This window comes from Micromonas commoda, chromosome 13 (assembly GCF_000090985.2).
Source record: "Micromonas commoda chromosome 13, complete sequence".
Lineage (NCBI taxonomy): Eukaryota > Viridiplantae > Chlorophyta > Mamiellophyceae > Mamiellales > Mamiellaceae > Micromonas > Micromonas commoda.
The window spans coordinates 792,636-811,311 of record NC_013050.1 but is presented as its reverse complement, the minus strand read 5'-3'; the positions used below and the strand labels follow the sequence as shown (position 1 = coordinate 811,311).

The 18,676-nt window shown below is 65.0% G+C and overlaps 8 protein-coding genes across 8 annotated transcripts; 4 read left to right on the top strand and 4 right to left on the bottom strand.

Annotated features, from left to right (window-relative positions):
• Positions 1-135: 135 nt before the first annotated feature.
• MICPUN_109399 (predicted protein) lies at positions 136-1,329 on the top strand. The gene has a single exon (XM_002505770.1). The coding sequence runs from the start codon at positions 337-339 to the stop codon at positions 1,303-1,305; it is 969 nt and encodes a 322-aa protein (XP_002505816.1). The 5' UTR covers positions 136-336; the 3' UTR covers positions 1,306-1,329.
• On the bottom strand, positions 1,313-3,412 carry MICPUN_103900 (predicted protein; the record flags this gene model as incomplete). The annotated part of the gene is made up of 2 exons (XM_002505539.1): positions 1,313-2,785; positions 3,089-3,412. 2 exons carry the CDS (start codon positions 3,410-3,412, stop codon positions 1,313-1,315), a joined length of 1,797 nt encoding a protein of 598 aa, XP_002505585.1.
• Positions 3,413-3,531: 119 nt separating this feature from the next.
• Positions 3,532-4,890, top strand: MICPUN_109398 (predicted protein). Its single transcript, XM_002505769.1, has one exon. The coding sequence runs from the start codon at positions 3,594-3,596 to the stop codon at positions 4,812-4,814; it is 1,221 nt and encodes a 406-aa protein (XP_002505815.1). The 5' UTR covers positions 3,532-3,593; the 3' UTR covers positions 4,815-4,890.
• A 15-nt stretch (positions 4,891-4,905) lies between these two features.
• MICPUN_103899 (predicted protein) lies at positions 4,906-7,635 on the bottom strand (the record flags this gene model as incomplete). Its single annotated transcript, XM_002505538.1, has 2 exons — positions 4,906-6,239; positions 6,297-7,635. The coding sequence occupies 2 exons, from the start codon at positions 7,633-7,635 to the stop codon at positions 4,906-4,908; spliced, it is 2,673 nt and encodes an 890-aa protein (XP_002505584.1).
• Positions 7,636-8,150: 515 nt separating this feature from the next.
• MICPUN_87771 (ATP-binding cassette superfamily) lies at positions 8,151-12,314 on the top strand (the record flags this gene model as incomplete). Its single annotated transcript, XM_002505768.1, has 3 exons — positions 8,151-10,022; positions 10,095-11,231; positions 11,283-12,314. The coding sequence occupies 3 exons, from the start codon at positions 8,151-8,153 to the stop codon at positions 12,312-12,314; spliced, it is 4,041 nt and encodes a 1,346-aa protein (XP_002505814.1).
• An 80-nt stretch (positions 12,315-12,394) lies between these two features.
• MICPUN_92321 (predicted protein) lies at positions 12,395-13,843 on the bottom strand. Its single transcript, XM_002505537.1, has 2 exons — positions 13,552-13,843; positions 12,395-13,323 (listed from the first exon to the last, which is right to left on the bottom strand). The coding sequence occupies exons 1-2, from the start codon at positions 13,684-13,686 to the stop codon at positions 12,517-12,519; spliced, it is 942 nt and encodes a 313-aa protein (XP_002505583.1). The 5' UTR covers positions 13,687-13,843; the 3' UTR covers positions 12,395-12,516.
• A 214-nt stretch (positions 13,844-14,057) lies between these two features.
• Positions 14,058-16,037, top strand: MICPUN_103896 (predicted protein; the record flags this gene model as incomplete). Its single annotated transcript, XM_002505767.1, has 2 exons — positions 14,058-14,149; positions 14,297-16,037. The coding sequence occupies 2 exons, from the start codon at positions 14,058-14,060 to the stop codon at positions 16,035-16,037; spliced, it is 1,833 nt and encodes a 610-aa protein (XP_002505813.1).
• Positions 16,038-16,145: 108 nt separating this feature from the next.
• On the bottom strand, positions 16,146-17,815 carry MICPUN_98268 (rvb2-like protein; the record flags this gene model as incomplete). The annotated part of the gene is made up of 2 exons (XM_002505536.1): positions 16,146-17,372; positions 17,642-17,815. 2 exons carry the CDS (start codon positions 17,813-17,815, stop codon positions 16,146-16,148), a joined length of 1,401 nt encoding a protein of 466 aa, XP_002505582.1.
• Positions 17,816-18,676: the final 861 nt, after the last annotated feature.

Genomic DNA, 18,676 nt, shown 5'->3' with positions numbered 1-18,676 from the left:
GTCGCCATCCTTTCGAACTCCGGCAAGGCGAATCCCCGGGCTTTCGCGGAGGAGCGGCTCGGCGTCCTCGCGTCTAACCATAAGAGCGCGGGAAACGACGCCGCGGCGCTTCGATGCGAGATAACCGTCCCCGAGGGCAGCCACGGCGGCGGGTGCGACCACCCAACCCCAACACTGATAACGCTATCACAAAAAACAACCCCGCGACCTTTCAAACCTCGAGGAACTAACAATCAGCCTCTCCCCGTCCCGACGCGCAGCGTCGTCGTCGAGGCTCCGGACGCCGTCACCCTCCGCCAACGCACCGTCAAGACCACATCGTTCGGCACCGCCGGCATGCACTGCGCCGCCGTCTCCCTCCTCAAGCGCACCGCGAGACTCTCCGACATCCTGCGGCACATGGGCCACGGCAACTCCGGGCAAGACCCGGATTGGGTCCCGCCCTCCGACGCCGAGATCTTGGCGGCCTACTACCGCCGCATGATGGCCAAGCAGCGGTGGACCAAGGCGCAGGCCGCGCTCACGTCCATCCGCGCCATGCAGGGCGGTTTACTCGGCGCGCTGGGCGGCGGGGCGGCGCAGAAGGCGAAGGCGTTTCCAGCCTTCGGCGCCATCCCCGGAGCCGAGCCCAAACCGCCGCCGCCGCCGCCGCCGCCGCCGCCGCGGCCCGTGACTCCCGAGGACCCGGACTCCCCGCGGTCGCACAGCCCCACGCCGTTCGTCGTGGTCAAGCCCAGGCGCGCCTCCATCACCGAGCTGACCTCCGGCGCGCGGGCCAAGGCGCAGGCGTCGGCGACGATGGGGAGAATGCCAAAGGAAAAAGACGTGCGTCGGATGCTGCGCGAGTTTGCGGGCGACTGGTTCGTGGTCTTCGTCGACACCAAGTTCGACATGATCCTCGCGGCGATGTCCGGCGAATGCACGTCGGAGGTGTTCGCGGCGGTCGGCGGCGACGGGACGCTGTACTTCGGCACGGACAGGGCGTCGATGCCGAGCGACGACGACGACGCGGAGGTTGTGCAGTTTCCCAGGAGTACCTATTTTTGCGGCCGGTGCTCGCCGTCATCGAGGCTCGTGTTCAAACGGTTCACCGCCCGGCTGAGCTCGAGCGTCGAGACGACGCCGTCGACGACGCCGTTGACGACGCCGGAGCGTTCGCTGCCGGTGTCGCCGGAACCCCCCGAGGAGGAGGTCGTCTCGTTGTCGCTCGAGGACGGAGCAGGGGCGGGGCCAGTCGTCGAGGGCAAGGCGCCGCCAATGCCCACCGTCGTCGCAAAGCCCGAGACCGGGACGTCATCCGCGTGAGTCCCGGTCAGCACTGCGAGACGTTCTTAATGTACACATCGTCGCAGCTCACGTCGCCGAACATCAGCACCTTGAACCCGGGGTTCACCTCCGCGATTTTTAGCAGCCACTCCTTGCACGCGCCGCACGGTTTCAGCGGATTGAGGTCGCCGCGGCCGCCCCCCCCGCCCGTCACCGGCCGGCACAGCGAGAGATCGTCTCCGCCGTTCCCCGCCGCGAGCTGCGCAAGGTTGACGAACGACGACTCCCTGGACATCGCCCCGCCTCCCACGCCGCCGCCGCTCGTCGCGCCTATGTCACCCTTACCCAGCGACAGCACCGCGATGCCGAAGAGGTCTTTCCTTCGAAGAGCCGGGTCCGAGGCGAGCGCGTTTCCAATCGCGTTTCGCTCGCTGCACAGCGACCCCGTGGGCATGGAAACCTCAAGATTCACGCCTCGGAAGTACTGCGGCTTCGCGTCGCCGTGAGCGGCGTCGTCCGGGCCGTCCCGGCGCCTGCGGACGCACAGCACGGCGAGCACGGGTTTCTGAGTCTTTCGCAGCCAAAACTCTCCGAGCTCGTGTTTAGAGTGCGACATCGAGAGGAACACGTCGCGATGCTTCTTCATCTCCTGGACCATGCCGGTGACCAGCCGCGCGTCTTCGTCCGCCACCTTCTGTTCGTGTCGCGTCAATCCACCGGGCGCGAAGAACGATCGAAGAGCATCCGGCGTTGACCTCGTCGGCGGCGCCCCCTCCGCCTGCTCCCACCGTTGCATGTCCACGTCGTCCCTTCGGAGCAACCCCTGGTGCCAGAACGTCTTCAGCCGCCACACGTGCAGCAGGTACGGCTGCATGTCGCGGAACGCGGCGGTGAGCGCCTGGAGCCGTGCGGGTGCACCGCCGCACAGCGCCATCGTGAGCTTAAAACGATTCGGCCACTCCTCGCCCCATCGCCGAGCCACCGCGTCGCGCTCTCTCTCCAACGCGGGACGCAGGTTCGTCTGCAAGAAACGCACGTTCTCGTCGTACCGGAACACCCCCGCGCCGGAGTCCACCAGCTTGACCTCGACGTTCGGGTGGGTCAGGTTGATGAACAGTTTCATCAGCCGAGCCGTCGCCGCGGTGGAGTTGGCTTCGGGCGAGTGGGACTCCTCCACGGGATCGCCAAAGCCCGTGACCAGGTAGACGACTCTTCGAATCTTGGGTTCCCGCGGTGGGCTCGAGGGGCCGCGAAGCTCGTTCGCGGAGGGGCGCCGCGCGGGGGTGTGCTCCGGGGACGTCGCGAGGCTGGGACCGGGCCACTGATGAGATTGGGACGCGCGGGGCTGTCTGTGGTTCGCGGCGGCGGCGGCGGCGGCGGCTCGGAGCGCCTCTTCGGGAGTCTTGGTGTTGAACCCGGTGAGCCACTTGTGGAGCGTCACCGTGAGCAGCGGGAAGCACGCCACTGCACTTGTTCCGTGATTCTCATATGCACGCAGTTCCTCGTGGAAGGGCGCTGACTCTGGGTGCCAGTGGAAGTCGTCAAAGCATAAGTCTCGCGGCTCGACGCCCATCTTGAGTCTCGTGTCGATGCCCATCGGGAGACCACCACCGAGGTTAGTTTGATTCATCCCTGGACATCCCGGAGTCATCCTGGACAAATCACCGTATTTGATATCCGTATCCTTCTCTGTCCACCATGGCAACCATAGATCAGATGAATAACGACGACAAGCTCTCTCCAGGACCTCGGCGACTTTGCTCTGCGAAGGGGTGAGTTGTCAAATCTTGTTTATTCTTTTGGGAGCCATGGGCGAACGCACCTGGCAACTGAACTTTGGCCTGCACAGCGATCTCTGCAGCATCATACGTCCACTCTTGGCTTCCACGAAGTCACCCGCTTTGTTGGGTCCGGTATCAATTTTGGTGTCCATGAAGTCAAGATTATGCCCGTCAGTTCGGGGGTTAGCGCACGCAGCATCGTCTTTTTGGCTGAACCAGTTCAGCCAGACCACGAGATCCGCGTGGCTGACGTTGTAGATGCAGCAGTGCGTGAAGTCCGGATCCTCATTGGGAGGCTCGGTGTTCTTTCCCTTTCTCTGCCTCTTCGCACCAGGGGCTTGCTCCTGGCCGGAAGGTGACTCCATCGTGCGTCGGGTAGTGATGGCGTGGTGCGGATAGAGAAGGTGCCCACAAATCCCGCGGCTCGGAATCTTCGCTCAAATATCGATGAGCTGGCATCGATCGGGCCGGCCACTGAGAGAAGCGCGCGCCCCGCGTGCTGTACGCACTCTAACGCACCAGACGAGCGTGCCGCCACCTTCGACGATGTCTCTCGCATCTTCGTCCGTGACCATCCTCCCCCGCGTGCATGTCGCGGCCCGCGCGACGCGACGCGCCTCCCCAGTCACCAACGCTCCGGGGCGCATCATCGTCAGATCCGGGGTTACCTTCGATCCCCTTCGCGTCCTCGCGCGTCGTCGCGCTTCGCCGCGTGCGCTCGCGATCCGCGCTTCCGCCTCCGAGCCGCCCGCATCGAACACCAGGCGCCCCGCCTCTGAGCTCGAGAGGATCGCCGGCGACGACTCCAGCGCGCCGTGGTGGAAGGGCGCCGCGAAGGGCGCGGCAGCCTTCGCGCTCGCCGCTTCCCTCGTCCTCGCCGCGCCGTCCGACGCGCTCGCGGCGAGATCATCGGGGCGCATGGGCGGGTCGTCCTTCCGAGCTGCGGCGCCGTCCAGGAGCTACTCGTCGCCGTCCAGTAGCTACTCGTCCTCGTCGACGATGTCCGCGGGCCCGTCGATGACGTCCCGAAGCATGATCGCGCCCACAATCTTCGTGCCCATGGGCGGCTACGGCTACGGCATGGGCATGGGTTACGGCTTCGGCAACATCGTCTCCTTGGCGTTCATCGCCATCGTCCTCATGGCTTTCCTCGACAACATCAAGAACATGTTCGGCGGCGACGGCATCCAGCTCGGCGGCGACGCCATCGCGGTGGTCAAGGTGCAGATCGGTCTCCTCGGGATGGCCAGGGATCTGCAGCTGGACCTGGAGAAGATCGCGGACAAGGCGGACACCAGCACCACGGAGGGTTTGCACTACGTGCTCGAGGAGACGGTGCTGGCGCTGTTACGAAACCCCGAGTACTGCGTCTACGGCTACGCGACGAGCGCGAGCGCGAGGGGGCCGGAGGAGGCGGAGGATACATTCAACGAGTTTTCCATGGACGAGCGAGGTAAGCTCGCGGAGGAGACGCTGGTGAACGTCAACTCCCGTAAGCGGTCCACTTCGGCCGTGAAGACGGGTAAAGACGAGGACGGCGGGATCAACGAGTACATCCTCGTGACGATCATCGCCGCGTGCGACGGCGGGCTGAAGCTGCCGGCGGTGACGGACAGCGCCGAGCTCCGAACCGCGCTGAAGCGGGTGGGCGCGATCCGCGCGGACGCGCTTCAGGCTGTCGAGGTCATCTGGACGCCGCAGGAGGAGGGGGACACGCTGACGGAGGAGGAGCTCCTCGCGGACTACCCCACGCTCAACGTGTTGTGAGTGAAGAGACTCGACGAGTTGTATTTTTAAAAGTTAACCGCTTTCGATTGTAGTAGCCGAACCCGGTCGGCGCCCCGACGATCATTGAACGTCAACGCGAATATCGAGACAGCACGCCCCGGACGCCTCCGCCGGTAACGCACCCGCCCCCGTCGGACGCCGCCTCCGTCACCGCCTCCCTCGCCTCCGCCGCCGTCGCGCAAACCTCGCCGGCGAGCAACACCGCGACGGGCACCACCCCCGCGCCCTCCGCCGCCGCCGCCGCCCGTGCCCGTTTACACAGCACCTCCGCTCTGGGGACCCTGTCCCCGCCGGGCCGCGGATCGAACTCGTCGCCGAGCACGGACCGAACGACCGCCATCTTAGCCCTGTCCTCGCCGCACCCCGCCGCGACGGCGACGACCCGCGTCGCCCTCGCCAGCGTCCGCTCGTTTTGAACGAGCGAACAAATCGGCATTCCTCCGTGCGACGTCCGCCCGAGCAAGACGCCGCATCCCGCGACGATGGCGTCGATCGCGTGCTTGACGTGCACCTCGGCGAGCCTCGCGCACCACACTGCGCGAAGCACGGACCGCTCGGGGGCGGGCGGGCACAGCTGTGCGCACTCGTACCCGGGCGCGACGACGACGGCTACGCCCACGCCCCTCGCCTTCGCGGCTTCCGCCACCTCCGGCCACCTCACCGCCGCGATGCCCGCGGACGGGAAACGCTCGGCGACGTCGTGGTAGGTGAGGTCGTTCGTCATGACCACCGCGCACGGCGTGTGACCCGCCGCGAGCTGCACCACGAGGTCGTTCGCGCGAAGCTTCGGGAGCGTCGCGTCGACGAAGTGTTCCCTCGATATCTCCCTCGCGCCTCCCGGGGGCGGGCGGGGCGAACCACCCCCGTGTTCGTCGTCGAACGCGGGATCCAGCGCGCCCCATCCGCCCTTCGTGCCGAGGTGGGCGTGAAAGTCGCGTTGAGCCGCGCCGAACGCGGTGATGGCGTCCGGGACGGCGATGAGGGCCATCGCGCCGACGCCGCCGTGGCCGACGAAATGTACCGACCCGCCAGACGCGACGGCGGATGCGGCGCGTTCCACGACGCTGACGACGCCGGCGTCGAAGCTGCTCTTCGCCTCGTCCTCCCCACGTTCATCCCCCTCCTCCGTAAGTGCATCCTCCTTCTTACTCTTACTCTTACTCGTACTCGTACTCTTACTCTTGCCCAGCGCGGATCGGTAAAAGTGCTGCGTCACCCCCGACGCCGACATCAGATACGTCGCCACCATCTCGAGCGCGCACTCGCTCGCCTCCCACGCGATCGGGTACGGCCCGGGGCGTTCGACCAAGTTCGCCGGATCCGCGTCCGGGTCCGCGTCCGCGTCCTTTGGGTCCACGTTCTCCCACTCTCGCTCGCGCTCGTCATCCTCCGCCATTAAGATCCCTGTTTAAAAAAACCAAGTCAGTATATTTGCCCATACGAAAATGAAAATAAACTCACCGGTGGAAAACGCGGCGTCGAGGATAATCTTCGTCGCGGTGCCGCACTTGAGCGCGTCGCACGCGTGCACGCACTCCGCGCCCACCACCGGGTTGATGATCTTGCGCTTTCGAACGCGCATGGGCATCCGTCTCTCCCACTTCCCCTCGGCCGCGTCGATGGGACCGTACCCGTCCTTAAACGGGCTGATGTTCCACGGGTGCTCCGTGAGTAAACCCCCGAGGTCGGGCTCGAGGCGCCAGACGACGTCGCGAAAGGTGGGCGGCGCGCCGTGCGGGGTCCCGGGGGGCGGACCCCCGGGCTCCCCCGTCGCGCCCCCCTCCACCGCGGCTCGCGCCACCGATCCCGGCCCCTCGTCGCTCGCGTGTTTCCCCGCGCAGTATCCGACTAAAAAAACGGAGAATCGACGCTTCGGGTCCCTCATCGCTCGGTCCACCGCGGACGCCACGTACCGCTCGCGAAAGCCGTGCGCGACGCCGACGATCGCCGCGTCCACGATGGTGTCGCCGCCCGCGCGCGCCAGCGCCGCGTCGAAATCGTCGATGGCGGCTCGGTGGTCGTCCTCGGCGGTTTCCGGCGCGCCGACGTCGCACAGCTGTGACGTTCCGCCCGGGAGGATCGGATGGAATATCGGCTGGAAGCCGCGCATGACGGCGACGTGGTTGGCGTGCGTCGCGGCGAGGAAGGCGACGCGCCCGGCGTACCCGCATCCGACGACGAAGACGGCGGCGGTGGGCGGAACGTCCGGCGCGGGAGGGAGCGTCACGTCCTCCCCATCCTCCCCATCCTCCTCTTTCAGCATCGCGTCGAGGAGCTCCATCGCGTCGTCGTCGTCGTTCGCGTCGTCGTCCGCTCGGCGTCCTCCTTCCGGGGGATCCGTCCGCGGTCGTGGATCAGCGGTCGTCGGCGCCTCCTCCGTCGCCCGCGCGGCGCCCTCCTTCGAGGCGAACCGGTCGAAGTCGAACTCGTCAAGTCTCGTCTCGTCCCCGGTGGAATTCGCGTCATTCTCCGCCATTGTCGCGGGCCGAATCTCCCCATCCGCGTCCGAGGGTTTAACCCCCCCGTCCGCCGCCGCGGGCTCCCGCGCGGCGATCGTCGCCTTGGCGTCCTCGAGGCTCCGTCGCAGCAGCTCCGAGACGACGTCCGCGCACTCGCCGACGTCGTTGAGGATCTTCGGATGCGACAGCGCGGGCTGCGCGCACGTCGATTCGGACGCGTACAGCTCCTTGTCGGACGCGCCCAGGGCGGCGAGGATGCCGCGCGCGTCGAGGGATTCGATGTCGACCGCGTGTTTGCACACGCGTTCCGTCGCGGGGACGTCGTCCGCGGTGGCGCCCATCTCGCACAAGCGCCGCCCGGCTGCGCCCCGCACCTCTGACTCTGACGAGATGTGATACTCATAAATGCTTTTTTTCTCGGTGCCGACGAACGGCGACGGGCCATGTTTTGCGTTAGCTCTGGTCCATCTCTAACTAAGATTCCATACGACGGAATAGAGGAATCAACGGGAAAAACGCTTCCAGCAGTACGGAGTCGATAACGCTAGTCTACGATAGCTTGTCTACGATAGCGCTGCACGCGCTAACCCGTACTCCCAAATAACGGCCGCCAACTGAAAAACGTGGGTGCAGGAACACGTGTCCCTCTCGTTCACGTTCGTTGCCTTCGTGCCGTCCCTGCTCCACCTTCACAACGCGCCGCCGACGAGCCCAAAGCGCCGGGTTCAATTCGAGCGTCCGTGCAAATCGAAGCGCCGCGACGCGTTCGCAGCGAAGGCACGCACGCGCGCGGGGCGGTGTCGCATCGTCAAAAAGTCAGGACGCGTGAAGGGCGTAGGTTTAACCAATCTGAACCATGGCTGCGCTGGAGGGCGACAAGCTCGGCGATTACGTCGCCGTGCTCAAGGCCGAGGCCGAGGCCAACGGCGAGTTGCCCAAGGTTGAAATCAAGTGCGACCTGACCTACACCCTCAAGCTGCCCGCCAGCAAGGTGGACCGAACCATCGTCACCGTGCCCGAGGTGTTCGCCAGCGCGGCGCTCGCCCCGATCCGAGGCGTCGCCGGCGCCCTGGGCGCGGCCCCAAAGGCGGACTCCGGCGACACGATCCAACACTTCAAGGTGCTTCAGAACGTCACCGGCACCTTTCGCCCCGGCGAGATCACCCTCGTGCTCGCCCCACCCGGCCACGGCAAGACGTCGCTGCTCAAGGCTCTCGCGCATCAGCTGCGCACGGGCAAGATCGGCGAGGTCAACGGCGCGGGCGTCACCTACAACGGACTCACCGCGCAGGAGCTGAACGAACGCGGCGTCGACGTCGCCAGGCTCGCCGCGTACGTCGAGCAGGTGGACACCCACCTGCCCTTCATCAACGTCGGCGAGACGGCCAAGTTTATCCACGACAACGCGACGCCGACGCCGACAGACCCGTCGCTCCACGCTCGCAAGCTGAAGGCGGTGACCAACCTCCTCGCGCTCGAGGGATGCGTTGACACCATCGTGGGCAACGACTTGGTCAGGGGGGTATCCGGCGGGGAGAAGAAGCGCGTCACCATCTCCGAGGCGCTCGTCACCAACGCCAGGGTGCTCTGCATGGACGAGATCTCCACCGGCCTCGACGCGGCTGTGACGTTTAACATCGTCGCCGCGCTCAAGGCGTGGGCGAGGACCACGGGCGGATGCGCGGTCGTCGCCCTGCTGCAACCCACCCCAGAGGTGTTCAACCAGTTCGACAACCTCATGTTGTTAAGGGAGGGCGCGCCGGTGTACCACGGCGCGCGGGACAAGGCGGCGGAGCACTTCAAGTTGATTGGGTACGCTCCGCCGCCGCCCGACGGCGGCGAGGACATCGCGGACTGGTACGTCAACCTCGTCGCTCAGCCCGGTAAGATTTACTCCAGGTCGGGTTTGAATCCGGGGGCGAAGGATGCGCCGGTGACGACCAAGGCGCTCGCCGCGGCGTGGCGCGCCAGCCCGCTGTGCGGCGAGCAGGAGAAGACCACGCGCGACGCCTCCGAGCTCGAGTTGAAGACTGATTTTGCGATGAAGCAGTACGGCGTGGCGGGGTGCCACTCCCAGTGGCAGCACTTCAAGTGGGTGCTCGACAGGCAGCTTAAGGTCACGATTCGTAACAAGCTGTTCGTGACCGCGAGGCTGGGCGCCGCGGTGATGACCTCGCTCGTGCTGGGCTCGGTGTGGTACCAGCTCCCGAAGGAGCAGGGATTCGAGAAGCTCGGCATGCTGCTGTTCTGCATCCTGCACATCTCCTTCTCCAATTTCTCCGAGCTGACGTTCTCGGTGGAGCAAAAGTACGTGGCGTACAAGCACGTCGACGGGCGGGTCTTTCCCGCGTTCACTTACATCGCGGCGTGGGGTCTGATCCACCTGCCCATCGCGCTCTTTGAGACGGCGGTGTTCTCTCTGGTCCTGTACCCGATGGTTGGACTCGTGCTGGAGGTTGGCCCGTGGCTGTTCTTTTACTTCAACCTGGTGCTGGCCAACGTCGCGATGGCGTCCTTCTTCCGCATCGTCGCGCTCCTCGCGCCGAACATGGAGGCGGCGCAAACCTTCCCCGGGCCCGTCATTGCCGTGTTTATCATCTTCGCCGGCTTCCTCATCACCCCGACCAAGATGGGTTTCCTCTCGTTCATGTACCACGTCTCGCTGTTCGCGTACGCGCTCAGATCGCTGTGCCAGAACGAGTTCCTCTCCTCGTCGTACGACAAGGTGGTGGCGAAAAACCCCGCCGAGTACATCCTCTACATGCAGGCCAACCCGGGTATGAACGCTACGTCTATCGAGACTCTCTGCGCCAACGGAGCTTTCGAGTGCAGCACCATGGGCGAAGCCATCATGAATCAGATCTCCATCGACGACGACAGCTCGTACTACTGGGGCGGTGCCATGATGTGCGCCGGGTTCTGGGCCCTCTGCTTCGTCGGATCGCTGCAGGCGCTGAAGAAGGTTCGAATTCAGATGAACATTGGATCATCTCGAGCGGGCACCGACGCCGAGATCGAGGCGGCGGCCAATGAGACGTCCGTCACCATCCCCAAGTCCGCCTCCAAGGCCTTACTCACCGCAGAGGACGTTCACATCGACCAGAAGAACATCGAGTTCGTTCCCATGTCCATCGCGTGGAGAGATCTCGAGTACACGGTGAACATCGCGAAGCAGGCTGGGGGTGGGACCAAACAGCTGCTCCAGTCCGTGACGTCAGCGGCGCGCCCCGAGCGCCTCCTCGCGCTCATGGGCGCGTCCGGCGCGGGCAAGACCACCCTTCTCGACGTCATCGCCGGTCGCAAGACCGGTGGCGTTCGCAAGGGTACCATTAAGCTCAACGGTCACGAGGTTGAGAAGCAGACGTTTGCCAGACTCACCGCGTACTGCGAGCAGATGGACCTTCACAACGAGTTCGCCACCGTCGAGGAGGCCCTGGAGTTCTCCGCTAAGCTTCGCCTGGGAACCGAGGTGTCCACAGCGCAGCGTCGGGGCTTCATCGAGGAGGCGCTCGACATCCTGGAGCTCAGGCCCGTCGCCGGGCGAATGATCGGCGTGAGCGGTAGCGCAAACGGACTCTCGCCCGGTCAGCGAAAGGTGCTCACCGTCGCCGTCGAGCTCGTCTCGAACGCGCCGGTGTTCTTCCTCGACGAGCCCACGTCCGGACTCGACTCCCGAGCCGCGCTCATCGTCATGACTGAGGTGAAGAAGGTGGCCAACATGGGCCGCACGGTCATCTCCACCATCCACCAACCCAGCCGCGAGATTTTCCTCATGTTTGACGATTTACTCCTGCTGCAGCGCGGGGGTTGGCAGGTGTACTTCGGCCCGCTCGGTCCGTCCTCGGCGTCGACGTTCGTGGCTTACATGGAGTCACTGGAGTGTACGCGGGGTAAGAAGCTTCCCGCGGGGATGAATCCCGCGTCGTGGATGTTGGACGTCCTCGGCGGCACCGACTTGAGCCAGACGGAAAGGTCGGACGAGGCTAAGGCTGTCGCCGCGTCCGCGGAGCTTCTGGACGGCGCGGAGCTGGAGAGGCTGTTCAAGGCGTCCGCCGCGGGCGCCGCCGCGAGTGAGCTCGTGGAAGAGGCGGCGACGCCAACCCCGGGCGAGAAGATGTTCTCGTTCGCCTCCCCTTACGCGAGATCGTTTGGCACGCAGCTGTGGACCATCCTCGTCCGCTCTCACCGGGCGCACCTCCGCGACGTGGCGTACAACTGCGGTCGCATCGGCGTCCTCCTCGTGCTTTACATCCTCTTCGGCATCATTTACTTCGACCTGGACACGAGCGACGAGGGTGGCGTGCAGTCGATGGTCGCGGTGGTGTTCATGACCACCATCTTCACGGGCATCATCTGCATGAACGGAGTCATGCCGGTGCGAGTTCGCGAGCGTTCGGTGTCCTTTCGGGAACGGTCCAGCTTCATGTACGACGGCGTCCCTTACGCCATCGCGCACGCCATCATGGAACTCCCGTGGGTGGTGCTCATATCGTTCGTCACCACGCTGCCGCTGTATTTCCTCGTGGGGATGGTTCCCACCGCGGGTTCCTTCTTCTTCCACGTGCTCATCAACGTCTTGGTTTCTTACGCGTTTCTGTCGTTTGGGCAGATGGTGGCGTGCGTGTGCTCCACGATCCAGACCGCGCAGGCTGGGACGAGCGCGTTCATCCCCATCGCGTTCCTTTTCGGCGGCCTCTACCTGCCGTTCCCGCAGATCCCGGTGTACTGGCAGTGGGCCTACTTCATCAACCCGGTGGCGTTTGCGATTCAATCCGTCATCGCGCCGCAGTTTGAGCGCCGCGGGTGCACCGGCCCTTACCCGACCGGAGACTGCCCATCGATCACCGCGTTCAGGGGCACGTACTTCGAGCAGATCGACACCCTGAACTACGTCGAGACCAAGTACGACATCACCTACGAAGGCCGGTGGATGGCGGCGGTTTACCTCGTGATCTTCTGCCTCGGCGCGCAGGCGCTTCATGTCCTGGCGGGCAAGTACGTCAACACGGTGAACCGCTGACGCAGGCGAGGTCTAACCAGCAGTCTACCCCTAACGAGCGAGTATCGATTATTAATACGATGAATTGATTGATTGTTTTTCTTAAGACCTTAGTCGTGAATAACAAAGTGATGTCTTCGCGGCTAAGCCATCTCGTCGCTTTTATACTTCAAAGTCTGGTGGACGCCAGCGGTGAACACAAACATCCGACATCATTCGACGCTTAATCGAAGAGGTCGAAGTCCATGCCCTCCTCCTCCTCCTCCTCGGGCTCGGGCTCGGGCGCCTTGGCCGCGGCACCGCCGCCGCCGCCCGCGGCGGGAGCCGCGGAGGCGAAAGCGCCGGGGTTGGCGAGGTACTCCTTGACCTTGTCCGCGAGGGGGAAGGTGTAGTCGGTGCCGACGGCGATGGCGAGCACGTTCTTGTAGCCGTTGATGATGGCGTGGGGAACGGCGGCGATGGTGGGGTAGTTCGCCTGGAGCGAGAGCGCCGCAATGTTCTTGAGACCCGCGCCGAACATCGCCGCGATGGCGTCGTCGGTGATGTCGAGCACCTTGACGTCGAACACGTTGCCGTTGTCGTAGACGTACTGCGCCTCGAGTCCGTAGGTGAACGGGGTGAAGCCGAGCTTGCCGAGGAGGGTCGCCGCGGAGGAGGTCACCTTCTCGCCAGCCTTGACGACGGTCACGTCGGAGAGGATCTCGATCGCACCCTTGTTGATCTTGGTGGCGATGTTGAGAGTCTGGAAGAAGTTGGTCTGCGACGGCTCCATGCCGGTGGGACCCGCCGGGACGGTGACGTCAACCTGGGCGACGGCGCCAGCCTTGGCGGGCGCGGGGACGACGAACTCCTTGATCTTCTCCTTGACGTCGCCCATCTCACCGGTGGTGAAGATGACGCCGACGTTGCCGATCATCTTCTCGGCGAGGGCCATCCAGGTGTCGTCGCCCTTGCGTTCGCAGTACTCGCGAATGCACTTGCGGATCATGGTGTTCTTGCCCATGAGGACAGTGGACTGGGGGCGGAGCGCCTGGAAGATGGAGGAATCGAAAGAGGGCGACAAAGGTGAGCGACGGGGCGATGAACGGGCGAGAATGCATGGGCATCGCGAGTGGTGAGCCTGAAGGGGGCGCGCGGAGATGCCGGGGACTCCCCGCGACCCTCGCGACCCGCGGGCCGCGCGAAAACCCTAAAAACCTCTTTAGTTTTTCAAGCCCGGAGCCACCGGGTGGGGAGTTGACGGGGAATGCGCACGCACCGCGCGGATGTCCATGAACTGGCGAGAGCCAACATTGTCGGCGCCGACGATGAACGCACGGGTGTGGTTATCGAGGAGCGCGCAGAGGCGGTCGTTGTACGCCTGCTTGGACTTGAGAGAAGCAGCGGAAGGCATCTTTGCTGATTAGAGTCTTAGGAAAGGTGGTAAGAACGGCGGTGGCAAGCGGATCTTTGTCGCGCAAGCGTGGACTGCAGGTTTCAGTCCTTTTAAACCGTGTGCCGTTACGGTGTGCTTCTTTAAAGAAGCAGGAAAGCTATTACACGCGTGTGGGAACACGCGAGAAGAGGGGGAGCGCCGCGAGGGCCTGGGGTTTTTATCATGGGCGTGACCGGAGGTTTTTTGGTCGGTTGTAATATTGTCCGACCGATATGTGCGAATCGAACCAGGAAATTAGACCGTGAAAACGACTCCGTTTCTGTGCCAAAAACAGCTTTGTCATCGGCTCGTGGAAGAGTCGGACAGAATCGGGCTCACCGACGACGACCATGGCAGCGGCCGCATCGCGAATCGAGCTCGCACTCTGCTTCGAGGATGTCGCCAAGAACATCTTCGGCAACGCCGACGGCACCATGACCAGGTGCGCCCCGTATGAACCCGGAGTTCCCCACCGATCGAACGCCCGAAAAGCATCATCGAGCCCCCCCCGTTTTCCTTAACAACGACGCGTCGGTCGCCCCCGTCTCGGGTGCTCACCTCGTCCCTCTCTCCCCATACGCAATCGCAGGGCCCAGCTGGCGGCTATCCTCGCCGCGGACACCGGCCTCGGCCTGCAGCAGTGGGAGCTCAAGATGTTCCTCGCCGAGTTTGACCTCACCGACAACAGGGTCACCGCGGACAAATTCTGCTCCATCTACTCGTACCTCGCCTCGCGTCCACCGACGCCCGCGGCGAAGGACGCGCCCGCGGTGGTCGCCGCCGTCGCCGCCGCACCCGCGCCCGGCCCCGACCCGGCCGCTTCCGCCGCCCCCGCAGACCCCGCCGCCGCACCCGCCGCCGCCGCCGCCCCGGTCGCGGTCGATCCCGCCCTGGCCAAGCGGGCGTCGGAGAAGCTCTCGGGTCCCGCCGCCGCCGCCGTCACCTCGATGGGCGCGGCGTTCCCGCCCGATTTCCTCCTGGACCCCGCGGGCGCCATCCCCGCGGAGAAGCTCCTGGCGAACCTCCCCGGCGACGTGTACGCGGACCCGGACGCCAAGTTCCGACCCTTCGACGGCGTCGGTCAGTACGCGAAGATGCCGATCCTCGGCGGGTGCGGAGCTCCGTACTCGGTGTGCGTGAAGAGCTCGAGGGAGTACCTCCGGGATTTGCCCCCCGCGCGAGACGTGGTGCGCTTACTGCACCTGAGGCCCGACGACGACGCCTTCGTCCCGCATCCCAACGGAATCTCCGTCGTGCTCCTCGCGTTTGCGAAACTCGTCTCCGCCGACCTCGGCCTCGGCGGCGACTCCCTCGCCGCCAACAACCCGATGAGCTCCTACCTCGACCTGCAGGTGCTCTACGGCACCAACGCGGGGGAATGCGACGACGTGAGGGGCGGGACCGCCCGGGGTAAGATCTTACCGGACGCCGCCGCGGGCCGCGGGCACGTCGGCGGCGCCGCGATGGAAGCGCTGCTCACCGTCTTTTCCCGTAACCACAACCACTTGGCCGAGGCCATCGCGGCGGAGTGCGGGGATGCGGACGACGAGTCGGTGTTCCAGATGGCCAGGCACGCCAACATCGGCGCGTACCGCTCGGTTTTCCTTAAAGACTTTTTGCCGTACCTCGCCGCGGGTCAGCACACGCCGGACGTGGCGCCAATCGGCGACGCCGCGCGCGGGACTGTTCGCGGGGTAAACGGGTGCGTCGAGATGGACCTCCTGATGCGAACCTTCAACGCCATGGAGCCCCCCGGCGGCATGGGCGGCACGGGCACGGGCGACGGCACCGGGGACGCGTGCGCCGCTGCGCTCGCGGAGGCGAGCAACGTGAGATGCGGATTAGTCGCGCGGTGCAACCTCCCGGGCAGACTTCACGCCGAGGAGGTGGCGGCGGTGAAGCGCGCGAGGGCCAGCGGCGTGTGCACGCTGAACGAGTTTCGCGCGCAGCTCGGGCTGGCGGCTTGGGAATCTTTTGAGGAGATGACGGGCGGCGAGACGTCGCTGTGCGAGAAGCTGACGGCGGTGTACGGCGACGTGGACAACTGCGAGCTGTACACCGGCCTGCTGTGCGAGTACAACGTCGGTAACGTCGGCGCGATGATGCCGGCGACGTCTCACGCGTGTTCGCTGCTGTTGAACGTCGTCGCCGCGGATAAGTGGTTCCAGGAGGACGCGCTGAGGGACGAGAGCGTGATGGGCGGCGCCGTGGGCGTGAGGCTCGCGGAGCAGGCGAACCTCGAAGACCTGCTGAGCCAACACGCGAGGGTCGCGCCGCCCGAGGGCGGCTACGGCGTGTTCGAAATCGGTGGATATCAGGTATTACCTTAGTCGCAAGCTTGTTCGAGTGATGAGGGCGGCGTGGGGCGTCTGAAGTGTACATAACGCATCGAAACTCGGTGGATATTATAATCTGTAATGAAACGTACTCCAAGAAGTTCAATCCTCCATCGCGTCGGCGTCGTCGTCGGGCACCTCGTTGAACATGAACTGCTCCTGGTACTCTACCATGAACTGCGTGCTTCGCTGCACGTCCAGGAACATGGAGTACACCTTGCTGATGTCCTCAACCTCCACCTCGGCGCTCTTGCGCTTGTGCGCGACCAACGCGGCGGCCGTGATGAGGTGTATGGAGTAACGGAGCGACGTCTCGTGCCCAATCTTGCACAGCAAGTCCTTCGCATCCTCGGTCATCTCCACGTCCTCCTCCTCGCACCGGATGTCGAGGATGAGCCGCAGCTCGCGCTCCGTGTACGGCTGCGTGGTGACGATGAGAAGCCGGTCGAGGAGGTCGATGGGGATGCCGTGCGGCGACTTGTAGTTCGTGCCGCGGATCTTCGTGATGCCGCGGTTGGTGGCCACCACCAGCACCGGCGCCATGTCGTTCTCCAGCGCGCGGTTGAGGAAGGAGAAGCACTCGATGTCGAGCATGTGAACCTCGTCGATGAAGAGGACGCCGGGGACAATGTCCGCCTTACCTTCCTCCCGCCACTCGGCGACTTTCATGTCAATCTGCTCGCGAACCTCCGGGCGGATCTCGCCGGTGTCGCCCGCGAAGAGCGCCAGGAAACCCTGCGTCCGGCTGTTGATCACGTCGATCTCGTGCAGGGTGACGACGTGGACAACCTCCTTTCGCTTCTGAAGCTCGCCCTCGGGGCACTGCACGAATTTGGTCTGCGCGCCCATGGCGTCATAGTCGCGGCTCCTGGCGAACGACCTGCCCAGCTTGGTGATCCTGCCGCTGACCTTATCGATCGTGATGACGTCACCGGCGCTGACCTTCTCCTTGTCCAGGGACTCGATCATCTTCTGCCCGAGGTCGTACACCGTCTCCATCTCTGTCGTCTTCAGCGTGAGCTTGCCCATCTTCGGCGCCGCGCCGGACGTCGCCGGCCGGTCGATCTCGATCTCGACAACCTCGCCCTCGATGATCTCCGTCTCCTCCTTGATCTTGACGCCGATCGCCTTGCGGAACGCCTGGGTCAGGGCCTCGGTCTTGGACATCTCCATCGAGAAGATCTCCGAGCCGGCCATCATGGCAAAGGGCGTCTCCTCGCCGAGGGCTTTGGCCATGCCCATCGCGATGGCGGTCTTGCCGGTGCCGGGCTGTCCCGCGAGGAGGACCGCGCGGCCGGCGATCTGACCGTCGCGGATCATCTGCAGGATCTGTCGTCGTGACGGGGAGGGAAACGCGGGGTTCGGGAGACGGTCAGCGAGGAAGTCGGGGGGCGGGAAAACGATCTCACGAATCGTCGGTCGTCGGCGGGATTAATTCTAATCGACGCCGCGAGATCGGGAGCGCGCGCGGGGGCTTTTGGTTGGGCCGCCGACACGCGCGTGCGTCCCTCGTGAACGGCAGCAACGTGCGGGTCGGGCGATGCGCGGAGATGGGGCGTCGGGAAGACGATCGTCGCGTCGCGAATTCGGGCACGCACCACGCCCGCAGCTTTACGCGCGTTGACTTGGCCCACCATTCCCTGCGACACCTTCCTGGCCTCGAGCGCATCGTCGAGACCGAGGCCGCGGATGTGGCTGTGCGCGCCGATGCGCTCGATGCGCGTGAGATCCTTGATCTCCGCCACCTTCACGCCCTCTCCTCCCTCGGCCATCTTCTCTCTCGCTGATCGTGGGACGATCTGTGATCGGGCACCACGTCGCGGCCCTTCCTTTTTGGTTCTCCAGTTTTCTGATTGTCGTCGTTTGGTCCCAAATTTCTGCATGCGGATCAGTAACATCGTTAACCACTAATAATGTACTCTGTTGTTACTGTTTGCGTGTTACCGTCATCGGTGTTTTCAACCCGAAACGTAAAAAGTTTTGCCAAAACACCCGGCCGTTGCGAATCACCGTCACCACATTGGGGCGGGGAGACCGCAGGGAGACCGCGGGTCGTCTCCGGGGGGGGCGGGTTCGCGGAATCGGCGGCATGGCGGACGACGAGTCGTTCTTCGTGTCCGCGGACGAGGCGGACGACGACGGCCGACGCGCCCCCGGTCACGCCCCTCCTCGCGCGACGCCCCGCGACCCCGATGATGCCTCGACGACGACGACGACGACGACGATGGCGCGTCGACGTCTCGGTTCGGACTCGGACGACGACGATGCCGTGGACCGCACCGCGAACGAGACGATGGAGGATTCCGACGCGTCGTTCGTGTCCGGGGACGACGCCGGCGGGGACGCGCTCGGTCGGGGCGCGCGTGACGCCGGGGCGGAAACGACGACGACCAAGACGACCACGATTGCGTTTTCGGGGGACGCGTCGGGGACGGACGGCGAGTTCGTGTCCGGCGCGGACACCGACACCGGCGTCGACGGCCGCGCGAGGCTGACCGGGACCAAGGCGCGGGCACCGAGGCGCGCGCCGCCGCCGCCGCTCAGGACGAGGCAGGCGACGGGGCCGGCGTTGTCCGAGGGGGAGGAGGAAGCCGCGACGCATTCTCATCAGCCGGTGTCGCCCGGGACGATGC